The sequence below is a fragment of the Rissa tridactyla genome, chromosome 1 (genome assembly GCF_028500815.1).
Source record: "Rissa tridactyla isolate bRisTri1 chromosome 1, bRisTri1.patW.cur.20221130, whole genome shotgun sequence".
NCBI lineage: Eukaryota > Metazoa > Chordata > Aves > Charadriiformes > Laridae > Rissa > Rissa tridactyla.
In genome coordinates, this window is record NC_071466.1 from 205939380 (window position 1) to 205956017 (window position 16638).

The 16638-nt window shown below is 39.0% G+C and overlaps 1 protein-coding gene across 4 annotated transcripts in view; it reads left to right on the plus strand.

Annotated features, from left to right (window-relative positions):
* The window catches only part of PHTF2 (putative homeodomain transcription factor 2), a 72048-nt gene extending 63570 nt beyond the window's left edge, over positions 1 to 8478 (plus strand). For 3 of the 4 annotated variants that reach the window (XM_054217603.1, XM_054217608.1, XM_054217626.1), the window contains exons 16-18: positions 1103 to 1198; positions 4956 to 5081; positions 5859 to 8478. In XM_054217603.1, the coding sequence (XP_054073578.1) occupies positions 1103 to 1198; positions 4956 to 5081; positions 5859 to 5879 (243 nt within the window). In that variant the 3' untranslated portion in view covers positions 5880 to 8478. The remainder of the gene's footprint in view (positions 1 to 1102; positions 1199 to 4955; positions 5082 to 5858) is intronic. The other variant, XM_054217616.1, reaches the window with a different exon arrangement.
* The last annotated feature ends 8160 nt before the right edge of the window (positions 8479 to 16638 follow it).

The window sequence follows — 16638 nt, forward strand, 5'->3', positions numbered from 1 at the left end:
ATTAAATGGATAGTTCAGGAGCTTAATATGTCTTGGAATATATTTGGCATAGTTTTTGATTTTTCAATTTGTATAGGAAACTTACAGTGACCTTTTTAGGGATATCTGATAATATTCAGTTATTTTGTCTGTGGCCCTTATTTCAATAACCAGCTTACAACAAGGTAGTGAAATATCTCATAGCATCATATATCATCGCTTCCTTTCTGTAACTTGGTAAGAGTCTCTGTCCTGTGAAGGACTTCTTCAGCTTATTGCTAAATTCTTCATTTTTTATTTTGTTGAAGGTCATCATTCTAAAATAAAAGGTTCATGGCTTTTCAAGATATTTTTTCTTTGATTTGCTTTTGTTATGCAATAAAAAAGAAAAATTAACCTTTGCCTGGTCTAGGATATCAAATATAGGTCATTTGAGAACAGAAGCTGATGTTTCAAAATTGCTAGAAGGCTGAGAGAGACCTAATTTGTACTCTTAACTAAACTTTCTCAGAAACAAAGACCTAAAAAAGTCTGGATCACAGAAGTGTTGAAATGATCAATGTACTGTTCTTCTACAGCAATGAAGAGTTTAATAGTTTTTCAAATATTTCAAGGCACTGGAAAGATTGATTTTCTGCACTCAAGGTGCTCATGAAGTACTCAATTATACTAAAATCTTTTAAAAGAAATTACACATTAACAGAATTACGTTTTAGTATTTCAGTCTATTCAGTAATTTTTGGGGATGTTAAGCCTTGCAAGGTCTGCATACTAGTATAAAAAGCTACTGGAAGTGAATTGACAAACCTGAGGCAATTATTGAAGAAGGAAAAAGAAATTATGCAGCCTTACATATGTGGTGGTTTTTCTTGCCTAATTTGTAGATTACACTAAACTTTAAAGTTGTTGCATATATAGTGTCAAATATATTTTCTTATGGTACTGAACCAGTATTTGTTCTTAAAATTTAAAAAGGAAGCTAAAAATTTGCTTTCTTGCAGAAAGTCATTGCTGTTCTATCATATGGCTGCTGAGGCATCACTTCATTTTATTATTAAATATTTCCAAATTAATTCCTTTAAATTCTGAATAAGTGGTGGTACTTGTATTTTATTTTGATCAGATAAACTTGTACTTGAAAATGGAGAAAAAGCCTAATAAGAAGGAGGAACTGACACTAGTGAACAATGTTTTAAAACTTGCTACTAAGTTATTGAAGGTAAGCGTTAAAATAGTATTACCGTATTATATATAACTAAGAAACAGAATAGATTGCTTACTGAGTCACTTGCCTTACTTGTGCAGGCAGTGCAGTATGCTTTGGTTTAAATCTGCTCTGTAACTTTCCCAGCAATGCTGCTTGTTCATACTCTACTGTCGGTTTTGTTGCTATCGTTGTGGATTACTTAAAGAATAAGTTTTATTCTTTAATAGTCTATGAGCAGCATGAGAGATGGTACTTTGGGATGGACAGGCTGATGAATTCTTGGGAAATAAATGATGCAATTTTGTTTTCTATTTTGAGTGTCGATATCTGTTTCTAGTGATAACCTGCTTGAGGATTTGTATTCTTCCACAAAAATAATTCCTCTTAACAACAGTCAGTGGTTAGCATTTCAAATTAAAACTAGATTATGCTTGTTGGATTCTTCTATGACAGTATGTAAAGAAGACTTTTGAAAGACAGAGAGAAATTGTTACATAGGTCCATTTATAAGTGAATTAAAGAGATGGATTTAATTTAATGTAATTCAGATATTTGTCAGCTGTGCCCTTGAACTATTTGGCAATTTATTTTTTTTTTGCATGGAATTTTGCTGATTAGCAGAAAAGTTTTTTGCATATGCAATATTATCCTGTTTGCCAGCTAACTATATTTGGTGGGTAGAAGATATTTCTTCACAGTGAGAGAATGTGAATTTTTTATTACTTCATATTTCTAGAACTCTACTGAAGAAAATTCATTTTACTTTCACTCATCTGGAGCTAAAGCATGAATACGCTTAGGGCTTTTAAGCTTGGTGGTGGTGTTGTTATTAACAAAGCAGTGGTTAGGTTCTTGGGAAGACACATTTGATCCTAAGTTGCCTCTGCTGGGTTCTTCTGTTCCTTCAAACTCACAGATGTGTCAAAATTTGGGAAGCAAGCTGTTTTGTTCTTTCAGTTGTCTGGGAGGAATGTCTCATTCTCCTTCAGACTAAACATTGCCCGAATCCAAAACTTAATTAAGGGTTACCTGAATGCCAAATAAGAGTGATAAATTTAACACTTGGAAAAAAAAAATATTTTAGGTTTGGCTTTTATGAACAAATAAAATCAGTTAAATCTAGTATTCCGGGTGTGTTTTTACACTAAAATTAACAGTATATAACTTATAATTGACTGAAGTGGGCTTTCAAAGAGGAAGCCAGTCCTGACACTACAAAAAACAAATTCATGACTTGCCTCCCCACCTCTCTTGGCATGGTGTTACAGTGCTTAATCACTTCTGCTGGTGTGTAAACTATTTTTAAATTAAATTTGTCTAGCTTCAGCTTTTAATATTCAGTTTTTGTTATACATTCTGCTGTTGTGGTAAAGTTCTTAAAAAGATGCTGCCATGTTGTTATTCTTGGATTCAGAAGTAAGGTAACAACAGTATTTTGATTTCTCCTTCAGAGACTCAACTTCTTCATTTAGTCCAAGATAGAGTGGGCACGTAGAACAGTTCCCCTGTTCTGGCAGTGGAATGACTGTCAAATGTAAAAGTATTTTCCTCTTCCTCAGATAAATTTCCTCCAGTCCACACACCCTTCCCACCAGTTTGAGTATAGCACAACTGACACTGATTCCATGTGCGGAGATCCCCATCAGTAGAGGGAATGGCTGGGTTATCATACAGTAAACCTCTGTACCTTTCCTCTGCAGTCAGGAAAATTCAAGCCTATTAAGAGAAATAATTGTGGGGTTTTTGCATATAATAGTGCTTTAAGACCTTGCTGCCTCATTCTAACACACATTGAATTCTGGTCACTTACCCCATTGATTCCTGTGCGCCAAGGAGCCATTCTTAAAATGTAGCTTAACTCTGTTTAATCTAGCCAGCAAGTAGCTGAGATGATGGAGTGTTTCTTCTAGTCAGCTGAGCAATTCTTCCCATCTCAAAAAAAGTACACAGCACTTTCCATGAGAGGACTGATGGAGTCAGCGAGCACTCAAAGCTGGCAAAGCAACAACTTGAGAGTTATGGTACAGCAGTATGGAGATCCTGGTTAAGTCAGTTACTGACTGTATCTCTTGGTATAAGAACAAGGGCCTGCAGAGTTTTAGGACTTGATTTTGGAACAAATGAAGGGAAATATTCTCTGTGCATTGGGTAGCAAACTTGTGCAACTGTTGGCCAAGGGACAGTGGATGTATCTCATGGGTTGAAATGTTTCTGTGCTGTGAGAATGTAGGTAGGGTGAGAAATAGCTGCTGTTGGTGTCAGGATGCTGATCAACCCTTGATCTGATTCACTTCAGTCTTTTTCACACTTTTCTCAGGGTTTTAAAAAAAAAATGTTCGTGTTTTACTCTTCCCAGAAATGTAGTAATTGACATGGCCTTTCCAACAGGGGACTTGGCTTTTGTGGTACAAATCCCAGGCACGGGCCATCACTTAGTTACTGTGAGAACGTGCCCTAAAGTGAGAAGGGATTTTTAAGACACCTAGTATGAGCTTTAAATGAATTCTTGGTGGTTAGTAATCAACCCAATTTCTTATTTCATGACCAGTAGCTAAATGGAATTGTGTTGTTTTGTTTTTAATTTAGTTTTGCATGTATTTGATTCTTAAGCTTTTACTGAAGACTATATTATGTTGAATATTCTTACTATTTTCTTACTCCCCAAATTGGTAAGGTGAAACCAAAATCTAAAAAGTTTTTCCGTAAAGAATTTCTCTGCTATTCTTCTCAGAATCATGTCTTTTATACCTTTTGTATTTGTAGCAGAGTTTTATACCACATTACATCTAATTGAAAAGGTTGTTCATCTTATTTCACCTCTTTCGAAATAAGAGGCAGAGCTCTGAAATTCTTCTTTACTAAAAAAGGGGTCTATAAGGCCTTTTCAATGCCCAGGATGCAATGCAGGACAGGGGTGAAGATGAATTTAAAGGTAGAAAGTATAAATGACCAAAGCAGTGATAGTTGTTATGCTTTATATAATCCACTCTTACAGTTTAAAACTCTCTTTTTTTTTTTTCTTCCTTTATTTGACATATTTCTAGACCAGAAAACTTTGGGTGCCTTTATTCACACACCGATAATTGAAAATTGGTGAAATAGCCTCTTTGTTCAAGTTTTGTTGCAGATTAATATTGGCTAATTTTTTGATCCTTACAATAAAAAAAAAAGTAAAATATTGGCAGTTAAAGGTTATTAGTATTTTTTCCCTTATATTCTTTTTATGGCTATGTTAATCAGTAATTATTCTCAAAATTAATGGAAAAGTAAGGGACTTGCATTAGGAAAGACATTTTTGTTAAATTTTCAAAGTAGTAGTGAGGTAGCTTTCTGTCACTTTTCCTATGGAAAACCTTTTCTTGTTTGTTTTTGTTTTTGTTTTTTTTTTTTTTTTTTTTTTTTTTGTGGTTCTGTTGTCTGTCAACTCTTCTAACACTGAAGGCGATTTCTGGAAAATTATAAGGAATTCTAAAATAATGGCATCTTGGTGCCAGGAAAACTAAATCTCTGTTTTCATGGTTCCATGAGCAAATGGGTAGATGCTCTAGATGGGTAGCCTCCAATTTTTTGAAGCATTAGTCAACAGCCAGTTAATGTGATGGGTATTTTCTTGCACGTTGTTTTATATATGTAGAAGAATAGGAGAATGTTTTACTCTACTGTGACTTTAAGACTTCCTAAACTATCTAATATTGCTCAATACCTATGTGACAAAACCCCTTTTGTGTAATTTTTGCTTTTTAATGATGATGTTGTTTTGCATTACTAGGAACTGGACAGTCCCTTTAGGTTATATGGGCTTACAATGAATCCACTGCTCTATAATATCACCCAAGTTGTGATCCTGTCAGCTGTTTCTGGCGTCATCAGTGACTTGCTTGGATTTAATCTAAAGGTAACTAGTTAATAAGCATCCTTATTTTTCACCGTGGTGTTCAGAACGTTATGATAGATAGGTCACACATTGTAGCCTAATGAATTCTTAACTGTATTAGATTTATTGTTTGAAAATGGTTATGAAACTTAAGCTGTATCAGAAGAATAGTGTTTGTCAAAGCGGCCCTTTTAAATTTTTTTTTCTTTGCATTTGTGGCTCTCTAACTTCATTTAGGACACATAATTACCAAGAATTTTTAGACATAAATATAGAGGTGTCCATACTTGACATAAGTACAAGACCTTATTTAACTTTTCTTTGTATCCCAGATCTGATTTCTCTCTTGAATTCCTTATTTTTGACTTTGTAGTTCTTTGAGGGATGCAGAAAGTTGCCACCTACCCTTGTCTTGCACTGCAGTAAAGTATTACAGTAGATACAGTATTACTGTGACCAGCCTTACACAGTGTCATTTTGTCATGGCTGAAGGACTGTCTTGTTAGGTCCTACTCCCTGCCCCCTCTGAACTGCAAACTCTGGAAACTATTTCAAGATTCAGGTTATGAGGCATCCTAGTTTCCACAAGCTTGTAGCACAAAGCCCTTAATTGGCCATTGAGTTTGCTTACGTCTACCCATTTTTTTCCTATAAGAAGTAAAAGAATGTAAAATTTATATTGTGTTACATAGAATATGCAGCAAATGCAAAAAGAAAAAAATGTGGTGGTATTGCAGTTTTGGTAAACAGAAAGCTGAGATGGGAAATAACATTGACTTACTGCTCTAACTTTTCCAGCTCTGGAAGATCAAATCTTGACAGCGTATAAAGAAGATGAGATAACACAGTGTTATAGAAAAGCTCATCGATTGACAAAACTGCCTCAAAGCAGCCACTGAATCTGTATTTCAGATGCTACAACCTCTTCAAGGATGTTTGGAAAATTGAAGTGTTTACATCTGACTGTCTTGTGCAATCTTTGTATTTATTTCATCTTCTCACTGTTTTATGTTAATTTTAGTTGACATTTATATTTTATTTTCAAACTTATTTGTTTAGTTTTGAAAAGGGTCAGATTTGCAAAAGGTCAAAAACTGTGTGTCTGAGAACTTGAAATTTATTACACTAAATTACTGTATCTGTTGTTAAAGCTGAAGCTGATGCTGAACACTTTTAGTTACAGTAGCGCTATATGGAAGTCATTGGATTTTTGATAGTGTGGTAAAATTGATTAGAATATTTCATTTGCACCGATCATTTATGAGGACAACATAACATCAATAGATGTTTGGTTGCAATAGAAAAATGAGACATAAAAAAATAAAGTACTGACAATGCAGTATGACAGGTAGCAGAAGTATTTTATATTACTATTAGAAACAAATGGGAATTTTTAATATTTTGAGTAATTCCAGGATCTAAACTCATGTCGGCTGCAGTTTAAATATCCTGGATATTAATAAGGTATTATATAACAAGTCAACAAGTGCTCTTTGCTAACACTTTTATTAGAGCAATAATTGTAAATGATTACCATGCTGTATGATATTTTGATAAAATTAAATATTGTATTTATTTGAAATACTGAGCTGTTCTGCGCAGCTCTGACTGTGCATGCTCAATATGTGCACTTTTTATTGTTACTTTTAATGAAAAACTTTATATATATATATACATATAAATGTATATTAATTGGAATATATTATGGTGAACTATGGAGCAGTATATATTATATGTTGAAGTTGAATATTTAAACAAGCGAAAGATTTACTGATGAACGGAATGCTATGAATGACTGAGCGTAAGATAGATAGATGCTCTCTTGTACACTATAGTATATGCCATTCATACCACATTGAAGTTTAAGAACAGTTAAACACAGAAAACAAGTTCCTCTGGTGAGCTCATGAAGCCTGGTGTTCTGCAGATTTGTGTGTTCAAATAACCTCAGTCCTCCCCAGCATGGCTCATTCCCTGGTGCTTTCCCGGCTGGGATTTCCCGGCCTTGGGTTTCCCACCTCTCCCTGCCTCCCGCAGGGACCAGTCCTACTGACTCGTGGTCCTTCAGTGTGACTTCAGTTAATTGGAACAACATTGGAACACCTGGAGACTTAAGTTAATGGGAACAACATTTCCATCTACAAATTATATCGGGAGGATTAATATCACCAGGCTGAAGTATTCGCGGATTTTATGTTTCTAAAATAGTGGGCTCATACTGAGAAATGACAAGTAATTAGGTGACAAGAGTCTGGACATTGCACTGTGTTTGCTAATCTTCAGAATCTTGAAAGATTTGAAGTAATGGATCTTAAACTTATGTGGTATAAAAATATTTTTATATATAAAGCAACACAAACAAGCATTTTGTATTTTATTTGCCTCTGTACTAATGTTTAATAATGACCAAAGTGCATTCTGGTTTTTGAAAGAATGTATTACTGGAGCTTTAAGAACATACTATATTTAGTTTCTCATGTGAAAACTTCAGCTGCATCTGATCTGTTTCTTCTTTCTCTGTTGTTTGATGTTGGGATTGTTTTTAAAAAATTAAGTACATTTTATACACAATTTTTTCCAGATTATGGTACAGACCTACACAGAACTTAATTTTGCACAAAATATATTTTAAGAAAAAAAAAAAGTACAGCAGGAGTTCTATGAGTGATAAAAGATGAGGCCATTGCTTTTTGCAGCCTGTCACTATTACAAAACCACTCTTTACTCTGGAATGGAATTATTTTTAAAAATCTAAAATGGTGAATGTACGGCCTTCAGTATCCTGGGAAAAAAAAAGGGAAGGAGGGAAAACAGGAAAACATTGCGGTTTTGGTTGAAAGTGAAATTAGTTTAACCATGTATATACCTCAGCAACTAGCACTGTGCTGGATTGTTGCACTAACAAATGGCGGCTTGGGGAGAGCAAAAGATTTGTGAAATTAAAAATAATAAAAACCTTTATTTGCTACCATTAGGTATATTCGTTATGTTGAAAATGGGAGAGGTTTGTTCTCCATCCCTCAATATGGAAAATCCAGTATGCGAATAGAGGCAAGTAGAAATATGGCAGATCTTGCGTGTTAACTGTTATTCTTTGCCACATGTTTTGTAACTGAAAGTGTGATCAGGCTTGGAATAAAGCTTTCTATGGTTGATGGTAAAAAAGAAAAAAACCAACGGTGGTGAGCTCTATCTTTTAGTAATATCCAGCATATTTCTGAATCTGCCTGTTTTGATTTAAATCCATATATTCCATTTAAATGAAAGCACATTTGGGAATGAAATCCTGCACACGAAATGCAAATGATGGCTGTTAAAAGTGCACTTTATTGCAAGAACAAAAACTTTCAGACACTTTTAGTTACTCAAAGTAGTTTAATTTTATTAAGACTACTGGACATGCAGCTTCCAAATAACTGTTTCTTTTTGAAAAACATAGAAACAGAATTCAGTCCTATTTCACCAGGATTTAAGGGACTAATTTCAGTCACCATTTTGACACCATTTCATTGTGTCACAAGATACACTTCCATGTAAAAATAAAAATACAAGCAAAATCAAAGTGAGGTGTTTCAATAACATGTTATGGAATATTTGGACAGAATTAATGTGTGATAACTTCTGTATTTTATCTATTTGTTTACTGATCCATGAAATATTTTCTAACAGAAAACTGTTCTGTTGATAGCTCCCAAACACCCACTTTTATTAGCTTAATTTTGGCTTTTCCAAAGCTTAAGTCTTTGAACTTTAAATGCGTTCTGCTCGTGGTATCCCTGTGACCGCTTGTTACTGGGCAGTAGGTTACACTTCCACACTTGTGTCCATTCGCTCACTTTCTAAACTTACTCCAAATGTAGGCTATTTACAATTTAAAATTTCTTTTGATAGTCGTGAAAGACACTACATACTTTGAGAAATTCATATTTTCTGAGCGCCATTCTTTTTAACATCCATCTCCAGGTGGCACCTTAGTGTGACAGAATTCTCACCCAGGTGTGAAGTTACTGCCAGAAAACGTTATGCATAGTCCAAGTTTCCTTCGTAGGGACCCCATCTATGTCTGAGTACCTTCCAAAATAGTTATGGGGATGAAGATGATGGGATCAGACCGATGCATTGTTGCTTACTTTCTTGCTTCAAATAGCGTCCCATTTTTATCAATCTTGACCTTCTTAAAACTGCCTGATCCAATAGAAAATCCTACAAGGAATCTAAGCAGCTGTCAGTGCTCAGGCACAAGTTCAGCATATGCTGAAATACATCCTCTGTCTTACACTGGTTGTTAGGATTGGGAAACCATAGAACATAGAATGATTTAGGTTGGAAGGGACCTTAAAGATCATCGAGTTCCAACCCTTGCCATGGGCAGGGACACCTCCCGCTCGACCAGGCTGCTCAAAGCCCCATCCAGCCTGGCCTTGAACACCTCCAGGGATGGGGCAGCCACAGCTTCCCTGGGCAACCTGTTGCAGTGTCTCACCAATCTCATCCTGGTACCACCTAAAGAGAGAGCTGTATTTCCAGAGTCCCTCCACTAAGGACTCCCAAGATCTTCCTCAGAGAGTGCTTCTAACCCCCTTGATTAGGATTGAGACAGAACTTGCAGTGGATGGTGATGGAAAGTTCAGTGGTAATAACAGAAAACTATAGAAGTTACCGAGGAGGCTATGGCTGTGAGTGATCCATTGTCACTTGTTTTTGCTGTGGATGTAAGATGGTCATCTTGCAGGCTCAAGACTGTTGTTGACCCAGTTGTAGGTACCATGTCATCAGACTAAATCATGTGCAGAAATTGGTTCTAAACGTAGAAGATTGTCTGCAGCCAGTCTCAAAGCTGGTCAACTATTGCCACCACATGTTTTTCCTCTTTGGTCATTTTAATCCTCATGAATACTGTGGAATCCTCATGGACTTTATAGGTACGGGCAACTGCAGTCATCTTGAGGATGCTGCAGGCTATTGCGTAACATTGGATGTTTTGTATAGGGGATGTTCTACAAGAAGGAAAACGTGTCAACCTTCTTGTGACTGTATCGCTAGTTTACTACTTGGATCTCCTCCTCCAGCCCCAGGCCAGCCCCTTGCAGAGATGTCTTCTTGGGGCCAGGGGTGGAGCACACCACTGTCACCACACCAGCCTGGACACCACCGGCTGTTCTGCACTTCAGCTGGTATTATACCAGCTTTAAGGCAGATCAGGCTTTCTGGCAACGAGACGTCAGAAGGTCTTGCTTTAGTGCTGTCATGCCAAAGATGCAATGGAATATTTTCTAAGCAGGTATATAAGAGCATGGATTTAAATTGTCATATATTAATGTAAAAGCTCAGGCCACTTAAAGATGGCAAGTGTCAGCTCAAGTGTAAAATGATTAAAGAGTGGGAAAGAAAAGGTAAAAATATAAATTTTTAAAATTAATTTCACATTATTTCATAATAACACTTTGGGGGTTATTTTTAACATGTTGAGGTCGGATATTGACTCTCCAACATTTAATCTAAACTAACTCTATAGGGATATTTTGCACTTGCATAATTAAGACATTCCATAAGGAAGTGTGCTGAAGGTAACAGCGGGAAGTTCTCAAATGACGAGCTTATACTGGCAACCTGACACTTAATCCAGCCGGCATCTTCCAAGGGGTTTTCTTTGCTCTTCCCTGTTTTTTTGCTACTGTCACACTGCAAACTTTCCCTGGTGAAACCAAATTTCAGAAATCTGAAAGTGCTGCAAATTGGGTTTCCTGATAAAAAGTCAGTTCTCTGGGCTGTACGCAATGCCGTGTCTTCTGCTATCAGTAACAGGATTCTCTGGAGAGAGAAATCAAGAGAGATTTTCTTTTCCTTTCTAGCCCTTGAGAGATGAAGCTACAACCTTCAGTATGGACACGAGCACCTGTGATAAAGTAAACAGCACTGATTGCTGGCCAGATTCAATTTTTCCAGTCCAAGTTTGTCTAAGCTTTTATTACCTGGAGAAAGAAATAAGGTCACGCTGCAGAAAGATTTGTCCTTTTTGTTTTCTTCTTTTTTCCTAGGTTCGATTAATAAATTCAAGCAAAAGAAAGGACGTGCAGTTTAGGGACAAGCTTCCAAAATTATTTCTATTTCTGTTTGTTACTCGTTTCATTAATTAATTTAGTCTTCATGTTTAACATGAAGGCACGCTTGAATCCTTGAACAACCACCCAACCCTCTTTTCAATTCCAGCCCTTAGCTGCAAACAGCTCCCGTCCCTTGCGCACAATCTCAGTGGTAATGGAATTTGTCAGGGATTAGGTGGCCGCCTCCTGACGATATTGTGGATCCAAGCCCGAGTCTCTAGATGGGTGGTTGTAAATTAAATGAAACCACCTGCTTTTGCTCTGTCTCACCTGTGTGAACGGATGGGCGGTGAATTACTTGGCTAATTGAAAAAAAACAGTTAAACAAACGGAACCTGAGTGGTAGATGGCCACCAAAACAGTGAGTTTAGGTGAAATAATTGTTTTACATTGGCGTATCAAGAAGCGCTCTAATATTTCAGTAAACCATCTCTACAGTAGTGCTGATTGGGATCAAACTCAACTAAACCAGTCTAGAAATAAGGGTCTGACCCTGATGAAGGTCACTCTCCAGCAGCTCTGCCTGCCCCATGCCATACCTATGGCCGTGGTCGTACACTTTGCATAGGGTTCATTGGCCTGAGCTTCACGCGTCTCAGAGTCACCTGAGGAACTGACCCAAGGCTGCCTTTGCAGTTGCTGGGAACACGCGTTGACCTTCAGAGGGGGGTTCGTTCAGTTGATCTTTGACGCTAATTTTAGTGATCCTCTGGGGTATTTCTCTCTTGAGTGTAAAAGGAAAATTGTGTGGATAATTTAGAATCAGATTTGAAACTTTTAGCCACCTAAATTAGGGCAGATTAATCCTACTTTGCTGTTTTGTTCTGCAGTGAAGCCTTCAGTAGTGTTCACAGCTGTGTAATTAGTTCAGCTGCCATTGGAAAAGAAGACTTTTTTTATTTTTTTTTTTTAATGGGTTTGCTCCTAGAAAAAAGGATTTCCAAGTGCAAATTTCCATAATCCTGCACCAGTGCTCAGAAAGCCTCCCCCCACCTCAGGAGCTCGGGCAGTCCAGCTGTTGAACTGCCCACCTCTGCAGCCTGCAGACAGCACGGGGCAGGCAGAGCCACGGCACCGGTGCAGTCACAGACGGCACCGGAATAACACCCAGGTACCTGAAGAGACCTGCTTCTTTATTACGAAAATGAGTAACTTGAAGGCTGGATAAGATCAGCTCTAAACTTGACCTGCTCATGGGGAAATGCCACTCCTGTTATTTGCAGGGAGTTGTAGGGGTAACGCCACTTTTGCTCTTATAGAATCACAGAATCACAGAATGGTTTGGGTTAGAAGGGACCTTAAAGATCATCTAGTTCCAACCCCCCTGCCCTGGGCAGGGACACCTCCCACTAGACCAGGCTGCTCAAAGCCCCATCCAGCCTGGTCTTGAACACTTGAGGGAAGGGACATCCACAACTTCTCTGGGCAACCTGTGCCAGTGTCTCACCACCCTCACAGTGAAAAAATTCTTCCTGATATCTAATCTAAATCTACCCTCTTCCAGTCTGAAGCCATTACCCCTCATCCTGTCACTACATGCCCATGTAAAAAGTCCCTCTGCAACTTTCTTGTAGGCCCCCTTCAGATACTGGAAGGACGCTGTAAGGTCTCCCCGAAGCCTTCTCTTCTCCAGCCTGAACAACCCCAACTCTCTCAACCTGTCTGCACAGGAGAGGTGCTCCAGCTTTCTGATCATCTTCATGGCCCTCCTCTGGACCCGTTCCAACAGGTCCCTGTCCTTTTTGTGCTGAGGCCCCACAGCTGGACGCAGTACTCCAGGTGGGGTCTCACCAGAGGGGCAGAATCACCTCCCTCGCCCTGCTGGCCACTCGATACAGCCCAGGATGCGATTGGCCTTCTGGGCTGCAAGCGCACATTGCTGGCTCATGTCGAGCTTCTCCTCAACCAACACCCCCAAGCCCTTCTCCTCAGGGATGTTCTCAATCCATTCTCTGCCCAGAAGAGAAATCTTTTGACTTCTGTGCTGACGAGGGGGTATGCCTGTTTGCAGCTCTCGCTAGTTTGGGCTACAATTTGTTTTCACTGCTCATGAAGCCGGCTGAAGCAATTCCTTCCTCTCCTGAGAGCAGCTGCACAGTTTTGCTGCCATGCGGTTTGCTACTCCAGCCCAGATGGGGTTTTCTTTTACCATGATTTATTTCAGTGGTGTTTATACCATGAGCATTGGTACTGATACAGCCGCAGAAGCAATTCACTGCGGTGAGGGGGTAGAAACTTGAAGCTGGCTTGTTGGCTGCAGAAAGCGTATTGTGTAGCGACACACAACAGTGATCACTGGCATCAACCCTGGAATAAATAGGAGCCATTGAAGCTCTTGAAACAGGATTAATTCCTGTTGTGTTTAGAGTGGAATTAATACAGTGAATGCAAATAACGTAGACGGCCAGCAATTTTGGCCTTGAGGTGACATAACGCCGCAGTCAGGGACCGCCGTTATTTCCTATGCTGCTTTCCCGCACACATGGGCACATTATGCATTTCAATTGCACCACAAATCCTGGCTTTCTAGATAAAAATAAAAAAATTAGAAATTCAAAGTACACAAAAGAATAATTGTGAAATAATTATTATAACTTGGAGGAAGCAACAGATGTTTCACTTGTTGCTGGAACTCTCTGAAGGAGAACTAATTCTCCAAGCATATCGAGTACTTGCTAATCAGAAACATTTTTCTCTATGCAGCAGCATAATGGTATTCCTCAAAATGTTCTTTGTGTTAGCTTAATAATCCACAGCCAAAGGAAGCACTACTGGGACTAGCGTAGCAGGCCTTGCCACTATTTTTATATTTTGTTTCTTTTGAATTCTCTTAACTAGGACAGTAACTATTCTTGAAATAAAAGGAAAATAGAATATTCATGCTTGAAAATAACATTAAAAAACCACCAAGACCTGGTTGTATAAAAAAAATAAATTTAAAAATCTAGTTTCACTGAAGATAAGGTTGATGCCTTGTCGAAGTTACTACTGATAATGCAGATTTAACACCTGGAGCTCGCAGGTGGGGAATGCACTGAGAACCACAATGCTCTTTTTTCCAGATCTGACCTTTTGAACCAGCTCCTTCTAACAACAGCTGTGACTTCTACTCTTCGAGATAGCAGCCCAGCTCTACAAAACTAATAGCTGTCATTGCAGTACAAGAAAATGATGTAGATGATTAGATAGCTTGGATAGCGGTTGTGGTATTGAACATTAAAACATTTCTACTGAGCTTAGATGCGGACAGAGTGGAGAGGATCCAAAGGAGGGCCATGAAGATGACCAAACTACTATCCGAACCTGCGCTATGAGGAAAGACTGAAGGACTTAGGTTTCTTCTCCCTGGAGAAGTGAAGGCTCAGGAGGACCTCATCACAGTATTCCAGTACTTAAAGGGCAGCTACAGAAAGGATGGAGGCTCTTTCTTCACAAGCAGCCACACGGAGAAGACAAGGGGCAACGGTACAAATTGCCTGTTTCAACCATGGAAGATTTCCTTTCGTACACGGACCTATATTCTGAAAACGCAGACTTTCATTGTATCAGAATACAAAATAAGCCAAGAGATAAAAACCAACAAAGATCAACAAGCAAGACTGCGGGACTGTTAATTCCCTGCAATGCTCCTTATCACACGCGATTATTATTTGAGAAGACATTTCCAGAACCTTTGGGATACAGTTGTTCCAGTGACCGACCACCTTGTCAGTGAAGAACCCTTTCCTAATGTCCAATCTGAACTTCCCCTGATGCAGCTTCATTCCACTTCCCGGTGTCCTATCACTGGTCACCAGAGAGAGGAGATCAGCACCTTCCCCTCTGCTGCCCCTCGTGAGGAAGCTGTAGACTGCCGGGAGGGCACCCCTCAGCCTTCGCTTCTCCAAGCTGAACACACCAAGTGTCCTCAGCTGCTCGTCATAAGTCTTGCCCTCAAGGCCTTTCACCACATTGGTCACCCTCCTCTGGACACACACTAATAGTTTGATGTCCTTCCATTCAGGCGTCCAAACCTGCGCACAGAACTCGAGATGGGGCCACACCAGTGCAGTGTAGAGTGGGATAACCCCCTCCCTCGACTGGCTAGCGATGCTGTGCTGGATGCACCCCAGGACACAGTTGGCCCTTTTGTCTGCCAGGGCACACTGTTGACTGATATTCAATTTGCCATCCACCCAAACCCCCAGATCTCCTTCCGTCATCCTGGGGCTCCAGTAGTCAGGGAGAGCTCACATGGCTGCGAGAAGATACCATGTAGAAGGCTGGTATTTGTTTTAAAAAAGACCCCGGAACGCTCCACCCCCTTGTTAGAGTATCAGAGAGACATGGGCGGCATTTCTTGCTTTTTTTCTGTTTGCAGCGTTAGCAGTAGTACATCTCCGGGTACTCGTGCCATGTACTAAAACATATGGCAAATTACTTGCCCATATGGGTTCGAAGAGCGATGTGTGGTCGGCAGATTAAACCCCAGAACAATCAGAAGACAAGCTTTGCATTCCAAGCTGGAGAGCATGGCAATCATCTCACATTGTCTAGACTTTCCTTCTCTCTGTCATTTTTACATATTTTGCAGCTATTACATTCATTTCCTCTGGCTTCCTTTCTGCCAAGATCCATCTGCAACTTAGAATCGGTTAAGATAGCTTTTCATATTCATGGTATTAGTCACTGTGAGCATATTTGGAGCGAGCACTTCTGATGCTCCCATCCATTTTCGTTATAGTAAATTAATCCCATTCTGCAACGGTGATGGAAACGGGGTGGGTTTTTTTGATTTATCTATGCAGATATCATAAATGAAATGGAAAAAATCATGAAGCCAATGTTTTAAAATAATGATTAATCTCATTTTTCTTAGAAGATGTATTATCAGACAGATATGATAGAGAAAACTCATTACTTTGGCTGTAAAAATGTATTAATTAAAGCACTGTGTCACAACAAAAAATGAAGAAAAACTTATTACAGAGTCATTTCCATTAGAAACTAGTGAAAGTGCAGTTCTTGACTAGCTGGAATTAGGGGTTAATATTCTCCTTTTCAGTTGATGGGATTTTAAATGACTTTTGACAAGTTTGAATAATATCGCATGTATTAGCAAGCTGTCCGTCAGCAGGCGAAGGAGAGTGCTTAGATAATGGTGAAACCTCCTAACACGAGGAAGGGCTGGAAGGTGGACTTTAATCAAAACCTCCGGATTCTCCTCGTGCTTCCTCCGCTGAAGGGAATATTCTCTCACCTGAAAGTACTGATTGAGTTGTACTTTCCTTTTGCCTTGGGCTGAAGCTAAAAACCTTGCTCTCAATCACTGCTTTCCAAAGCAGGGAGCAAGGAAAATTTGCCTTTAAGATTTTTCTGCCGTAGGGTTTGGGCACCAATATACTAAGCAGACAAAATTTTTGGTATAGGCAGGAGCTTAGTGGTTATTTGTGTTTGGGGGAGTAGTGAGTCACCATACAGCTGCTATGGAGCTC